Genomic DNA, 7,769 nt, shown 5'->3' with positions numbered 1-7,769 from the left:
TTTCAAAACGACAAAAATACAATCTACCACTACATTTTTTCCCCCCCTACAGAGACTGGGGATTAACATTTCTGAGATTAGGTGGGCGGGCGTGTAGAATTTCAGCATCTTTCAGAGGCACAATGGCTCCTTTTTACGGTTTCCTCGTCTATTCTCCGGCGGTGGGGGCTTGCTTGCCTTTGCTCCTGTATTCGTTTTACGTTTTCAGAATACCCTTGTTTTTGAAAACATGTCTAAGAACCACAGAGGAAAACAAACTTTGTATTTAACCCAGTCGCAAACTGAGTTTTTTCTCTCCCCCAGACACTTCCTATCACGCCGCTGCCACCTTCTGGGAAAAGCACGACATGGCGTAATATTGCACAGGTGCGCTACGACATGGGTTATTTATTTATTATGGTCTGCTTTCTGTAGCCTGGTCCCCTCACCAGTAAAGAAATTAAGTTTATTTTGAGCCTTAATGCTAAACAGCAGTATACCTGTAGTCCAACTGCTGCATGTGAAACAAAGTAGCCTACTTTGTCACAGAAATTGTACTTTCGCATTTCAATATAAAAAAGATTAAAAGGAATTTAGAGCCAAGTTAACATTTATTTAATCGATGTGAAGCTGTTTTGGGAGGAAAGATGCAATGAATCCCCTTGTGTGGAGAGCATAGACAATCTTCCCAATCATGGAAAATGACAATTACTGAAATATACTAGAAACAATGATCAAAAGAATACATCATATAGCACATCCAAACTACACACAAAGATAATGTCATACTACAGTAATAAGTTATTTCATCATGAGAGGAAAGGCAAAGAATGAACTCATGAAACAGTGAAGTCAACCTGCCCAGAATAGAGTCAATGTTTTCATTGCACATTCAGGACAACTACAAAGCAATCTTCTCCTCAAAGCTTGACACCCTCCCCTGGCTCCATGTACCCATCAAGAGGCAGCAGGGGGCTGAAGCGCAGCAAGGGCAGGTCCACCGAGGGGCAGCAGTCCTTAGGGCGAGCCCAGCCATCCTTAGGGCGCCATACGGGTGGGGGCAACTCCGAGTTGGTGCGGCTGGAACGGTTTTTGCAGTCAGGAGGGTGGATGCTCCCGAGGCTGCTGCGCCGACAGTGGACCAGGAAGGCCCCCCAGTGGTGGCGATGGTACAGCACGCCCACAGTACAGAGGAGCAGCAGGATGAGGAAGCTGAACAGGAAGCACACCACGTAGATGCCTTTGATCATCCCGCTGGACTGTTCCGAAGTACAGCCTAAGGTCAAAGGTTAGGCAAGGATTATTGACTTAGTGCAAAGTCACCTTCATAACCATGCAACTTTATGTTTAACATTCTGTTAGGGTTACCTAAAATGTTAGGGAATGTTAGGGTGGTGGTCTAACTTTTCAACTTCAGTGCCACTGATTTTGAACTAACCAATGTCATACTAATGTTTTCCTTAAACTTCAGAGAACAATAATTCTACGAGGTACCAGTGTTACAGTGCTGCTGCTCAGGACTATGCTGACCTACCGTAATCGTAGACTTATTGTGGCGGTCCACACCAGCGGCCTTGGTGTCCACGCAAATGGTTCCTCCTGAGCCCAGCCTAGACATGTCCTCGAACCCGGAGTGGCATGGGCATGCATAGGAACCAAAGCGGTTCACACACTCTGCGTTGACGTCACACAGCACCAGCTGGGTCACACACTCATTCACATCCGAGACAGACACACACAGGGTGCAAAAGTAAGGTTGAGTAATGGAGTGATTCAATATGAAACTAAATCCCTTCAAATCAATTATTTAAAAGTCAAACAAATACAATGAAATTCAGGACACTTAATCGCAGGCTATACTATATCTATACAACACAATATCTTTTAAACCTCTGCAGTAACCTTTAGTGCCATGAGTAAAGAGCAGAGTACAGTGCAAAAGAACAAGCTACAGATGTATATTTTTGGGGGAGGAAACTGAGACCTACCAGCGGTGGATACAGAGACGATGACACCCTGTGTTGAGCTGCCCCGGGGGCTAACCACCCTCTAACAGCTCCTGCAGGGCCGGGTGCAGGGTCCTGTGAACCTTCACCCCTTCTGGCCCACCCCCAATGTACAGCCAGAGGATGTAAAGTACTCCTGCACTCAACCTGTTGATACAACAACAACAAAAATACATTTCATCCATCAACTATTTTCAAACAGTACCAACAACCCCTTTTTATGCAGTAAAAATACAACAAGCACTTGTTTGCAGTCAAGACAGACATTTGGAGCTCTTGGTTACAAAATGTAGCAAACCAACCTTTTTAATGCACCAGTCCAATCATGGTAAATAATGATCAAAAGCCATATACAGTCTTTTTACACATTGATTTGTTACAGACTTAGTTTAACAGAGATTGTCATCACTGGCCTGCCTGCCTACACACACACACAAACAAACCCATAAGTGGAATGTGTTTGTTTTTCACAAAGGGCACGTACTTGTAGATGGGTAAAAAATATATATATATATAAAAAATCATACATCCCTTTGCAGGGGTGGTTCTAGCTAGTATGGCACCCTGGGCAACACCCCCCCCCCCAAAAAAAACTGCAACAAATTTTTGTTCTGACATTTGGAACATCACAAATAATCATAACATTTAAAACTATATTAAAATATATACAAAATAAGACTCAAATATCAAAAGTAGATAAAGACAAAAACAAAATATATAAATACAAGTATATAAATACAAATAAAGAAAATCGAATAATTACACTATTACCCTATTGTTAACACAAAACTAAAGTTGCACAAATCCTATCACACAGATAGAATAACACTTATAAAGAAGAGAACCTGATGATCACACTATTGCACTAAGTTAGTGCACCTCTATTTGATAGATTCCCCCGCTCCCTCGGGCTTCCAGTGGGAAGACCTGAGGTCAACCTACCCCCACCCATCTCGTACATCTGAGTGGGAGACCTTCCCAGGCAGTAACCTGCCTAGCTCACAAACTAGAATCAGGGCGCCCACTCTGACAAGGTTAATTGACACAGTCCCACACGGTGACATATCATTGACGTGACGTGCAAATGAGAGATAGAAAACAGATTGCGCAAATGTCACCATTTCGATTGTTTTTTTTGTTGATTTCTTTTTTTTTGGGTGCCAACACGGGCAGCTTTCCATGTCGCCGAAACCTAAATCTGCCACTGCGCTTTGAGCATGGTGAAGTTACTAATTACACTTTGGATGGTGTAGCAATACACCCAGTCACTAATAAGACACAGGCGTCCTTCCTAACTCAATTGCCGGAGGGGAAGGAAACCCCTCAGCGATTTCACCATGAGACCAATGGTGACTTTAAAACAGTTTAATGGCTGTGAAAGGAGGATACTGAGGAGGAATCACTGTACATCAACCAAAAATATAAAAACGCAACATGCAACAAGTTCAAAGATTTTACTGTGTTACAGTTCATATGGAAATCAGTCAATTTAAATAAATGTATTAGGCCCTACTATATGGATTTAACATGACCCGGGAACACAGATATGCATCTGTTGGTCACAGATATCTTAAAAAGAAAAGGTATGGGAGTGGATCAGAAAACCAGTCAGTATCTGGTGTGACCACCATTTGCCTCATGCAGCGCACCATCTCCTTCACATAGAGTTGATCAGGCTGTTGATTGTGGCCTGTAGAATGTGTCCCACTCCTCTTCAAATGGCTGTGCGAAGTCGCTAGGGGAACTGGAACACGCCATCATACGTCGATCCAGAGCATCCCAAACATGCTCAAAGGGTGACATGTCTGGTGAGTATGCAGGTCATGGAAGACCTGGGGCATTTTCAGCTTCCAGGAATTGTGTACAGATACTTGTAACATGGGGCAGTGCATTATCATGCTGAAACATGAGGCGATGGCGGCGGATGAATGGCACGACAATGGGCATCAAAATCTCATCACGGTATCTCGGTGCATTCAAATTGCCATTGATAAAAAGCAATTGTGTTTGTTGTCCGTAGCTTAAGCCTGACAATACCATAACCCCACAATGGGGCACTCTGGGGCACTTCACATTGACATCAGCAAACCGCTCACCCACACAACGCCATATGCGCTGTCGGACATCTGCCCAGTACAGTTGAAACTAAGATTAATCTGTGAAGAGCACACTTCTTCAGCGTGTCAGTGGCCATTGAAGGTTAGCATTTACCTACTGAATCCGGTTATGACACCAAACGTCAGTCAGGTCAAGACCCTGGTGAGGAAACGAGCACGCAACTGAGCTTCCCTGAGATAAATAACTGCACAAACGGTCAGAAACTTTGGTGTACAAACCCACAGTTTCATCCGCTGTCCAGATGGCTGGTCTCAGACAATCCCGCAGGTGAAGAAGCTGGATGTGGAGGTGCTGAGCTGGCGTGGTTAGACATGGTCTGCAGTTGTGAGGCCTGTTGGGCGTACTGCCAAATTCTCTAAAACAACTTGGAGGAAGCTTATGGTAGAGAAATTAACATTAAATTCCCTGGCAATAGGTCTGGTGGACATTCCTGCAGTCAGCATACCAATTGCACTCTGGCTCAAAACATGAGACCTGTGACATTGTGCTGTATGACAACTGCACATATTAGTGTCCTTTTATTGTCCCCCCAGCACAAGGTGCACCTATGTAACGAGCATGCTTTTTAATCGGTTTCTTGAGACGCCACAGATGTCAGTTGGCTGGATTATCTTGGCAAAGGAGAAATGCTCACTAACAGGGATGTAAACAAATTTGTGCACAACATTTGAGATTAAAGATTTTTGTATGGAACATTTCTGGGATCTTTTATTTCAGCTTGTGAAACATGGGACCAACACCTTACATGTTGCATTTATGTTTTTGTTCAGTATCGTTACTCTGCAATACTAACTGACAGAGTGAAAAGGAAGCCTGTACAGAATAAAAAAGATTCCAAAACATACATCCTATTTGCAACAAGGCACTAAAGTAATACTGCAATTTTGAAGAAACACTTTTTGTCCTGTATACACTGTTGTGTTTGGGGTAAATTCAACAACACAGTACCAAGTACCACTCTCCAGATTTTCAAGCATAGTGGTGGCTGCATAATGTTAAAAGAACACTTGTTATCGTTAAGGGGAGTTTTTCCAGGATAAAAAAGAAGCTAAATCCAAGAGGAGAACCCAGTTCAGTCTTTTCCAGACACTGGGAGAGGAATTCACCTTTCAGCAGGACAATAACCTAAAACACAAGGCCAAATCTACACTGGAATTGTTTACTAAAAAGACAGGGAATGTTCCTGAGAGGCCGAGTTACAGTTGATTTAAAATATATGGCAAGACCTGAAAATGATAATCTAGTATTGATCAACAACCAATTTGACAGCATGAAGAATTTTGAAAATATATTTTTTTTAATTGGCAAATGTTGCACAGTCCAGGTGTGGAAAGCTCTTCGACTTACCCAGAAAGACTCATTGCTGTAATTGCTGCCGAAGGTGCTTCTACAAAGTATTGAGTCAGGTGTGGGAATACTTATGTCAATGAGATTTTTGTATTTCATTTTCAATAAATTAGCAAACATTTCTAAAAACATGTCTTCACTTTGTCATTATGGGGTATTGGGTGTAGATGGGTGAGGAACATTTTCAATTTAAATCCATTTTCAATTTAGGCTGTAACAACAAAATGTGGAATAAGCCAAGGAGTATGAACACTTTAATGGCACTAAGACAACATCAATTTATGAAGAAAGTTATTAGAATACCAGTCTAAATCCCATAAAGCCTAGTTGTCAAACAGGGGAAGGTTTCCATTCGTTATCCCACCATTCATTCTCCCCATAGTGGACATTAGGCGTGCCCTGGCGTGACCTTTTGATAACCGTGTATATCTCTAGGACAAAGGTGACTTTTATCAACATACCTTCGGAAAATACCCAGATCCCCTGACTTTTTCCACATTTTGTTATAGTACAGCCAAACTCTAAAATTGAATAAATAAAAATCCTCAGCAGTCTACACACAATACCCCAGAATGACAAAATGAAAACAGGTTTAGACATTTTTTCTAGTTTTTTAATTCAACAGAAATGCCTTATTTATATAATATTCAGACTCTTTTGCTATGAGACTCGAAATTACGCTCAGATGCATCATGTTTCCATTGATCGTCCTTGAGGTATTTCTACAACTTGATTGGAGTCCACCTGTGGTACATTCAATTGATTGGACATGATTTGGAAAGTCATTATGCGGTATCGTCTGTAGATTGATGAGATAAAAACATTACATTTTAGAATAAGGCTGTAATTTATCAAAATGTGGAAAAAGTCAAGGGATCTGAATACTTTCCGAAGGCACTGTATTAGCATGTATTATCCCCCCAAAAAACAACACGTCACACCAGGGTAAGAACACGAAACGCAGCCCTTATTTTAAGTGTTTCTAAAATCAAATTGGAACCATTTCCTTGTTTAGACTGCTAGGTTTTATGGGTATTATGACACCTCCACTGTGGGGCTCTATTGTTCATGAGATAACTCACCAGAGACTTCACTGAGATCAACAGTGATCTCACAAGATGGTCCCAATTCTCCTCTGGCGCCACGAGGAAGTTGACTTCAACAGCCACCTCAAATAGGTGGTCTGAGAAATACAGAAAGTAGGCATCTCCTTTAATACTCATTCACAGCTCTATAACTATTGTACAAAGGTGAGTGACTTGCACCTTTTGTTATAGCCTTTGAACTATATTAAAAATATATATTTTTTTAATAATAAAATAACTTACCTTCTGGTAAGTGTGGTACTTCGGTGTGATTTCTGACTTTCTCTGCAAAGTCAACATGCAAGACAGTTTTCATAAAACAGACAAAGGATGCAAATGAAATTGCTAACTACCTACTATATTGTCTGCTGTCGAAGAACGGTTCAACCATGTCTGGGAGATGGTCAAAGGGATCCTGGGTCTCAGTGGGTGTATGAGTGGCACTGGATGCTGTAGACTCACCCATGGTCATTTTTTTAGCAATTCCTTATTGCCAGACTCCTCACCGTGGTCATCCACATCTGTTGTGTGTGGCACAATGTTAGACTCGGTAGGAGGGATGGCATTTGTAGTTTGGGCATCCACGTTCCTTCGCATAGCAGATGAAGTGCGTGGCGAGGGTTTGGGATTCAAGGTTAGGGGGCTGGTGTGAGGGGTCACTTCCAGGGTGTGCTGTGTGGGTCTGTGTGGCACCCCTCCCTGACCATGATGTACCCTGACGAGTGAACACCATGGGGGGAGTGGGAGTCAAAGGCAGATGGGATTCATTGTCCACCACATCTCCACTCAAGTTACCCACTTCCCAGTCTTCCTCTAATTCAGTCCCCTCGGAGATTCCTCTGTTCTAATCTTCTTCCTCTCTCTGAAAAGGATCAAACTTGAAGGGCCCCTCTCTGACCATTGGCTCCTCTGCTTCCCATGACGGAAGCTCATTGGACGCAGAGGAGGAAGTGAGTTGGTCGAAATAGTCAAACACCATCGCCGGGTTGGTCTGAGCAGTAAAATGGCCCCCTTCATGGGGAGAAACTTGGTGAAACTTCTCAGAGAGGGAAAGGGTTCCAGTTCTGTCGCTTTTGGTTCAGTCATCAGCTTCCTGTCTTCTTCGTGGTATCATCATAAGCATTGTACGTGACTGGCGGTACGAACGCCTCGTAACACCCATAGAAACCCCTGTGGGGCGGACTGGGTTTGCCTCTGATCAGCTGAACCACATGGAGGATGTTGGAGAGGGACC

The 7,769-nt window shown here is 42.8% G+C and overlaps 1 protein-coding gene across 1 annotated transcript in view; it reads right to left on the bottom strand.

The window, feature by feature from the left end:
- Positions 1–899: 899 nt before the first annotated feature.
- LOC110485113 overlaps positions 900–7,769 on the bottom strand; it is a 7,340-nt gene continuing 470 nt past the window's right edge. Inside the window, exons 2-6 of the mRNA XM_036939722.1 lie at positions 7,626–7,769; positions 7,434–7,546; positions 6,779–6,820; positions 1,474–1,771; positions 900–1,255 (exon numbers count right to left, since the gene is read on the bottom strand). The exon at positions 7,626–7,769 is cut by the window's right edge and continues 337 nt beyond it. Coding sequence (XP_036795617.1) covers positions 900–1,255; positions 1,474–1,771; positions 6,779–6,820; positions 7,434–7,546; positions 7,626–7,769 — 953 coding nt within the window. The remainder of the gene's footprint in view (positions 1,256–1,473; positions 1,772–6,778; positions 6,821–7,433; positions 7,547–7,625) is intronic.

The sequence above is a fragment of the Oncorhynchus mykiss genome, chromosome 13, assembly GCF_013265735.2.
Source record: "Oncorhynchus mykiss isolate Arlee chromosome 13, USDA_OmykA_1.1, whole genome shotgun sequence".
Classification (NCBI taxonomy): domain Eukaryota; kingdom Metazoa; phylum Chordata; class Actinopteri; order Salmoniformes; family Salmonidae; genus Oncorhynchus; species Oncorhynchus mykiss.
This window is presented reverse-complemented; position numbering and strand designations above follow the sequence as displayed.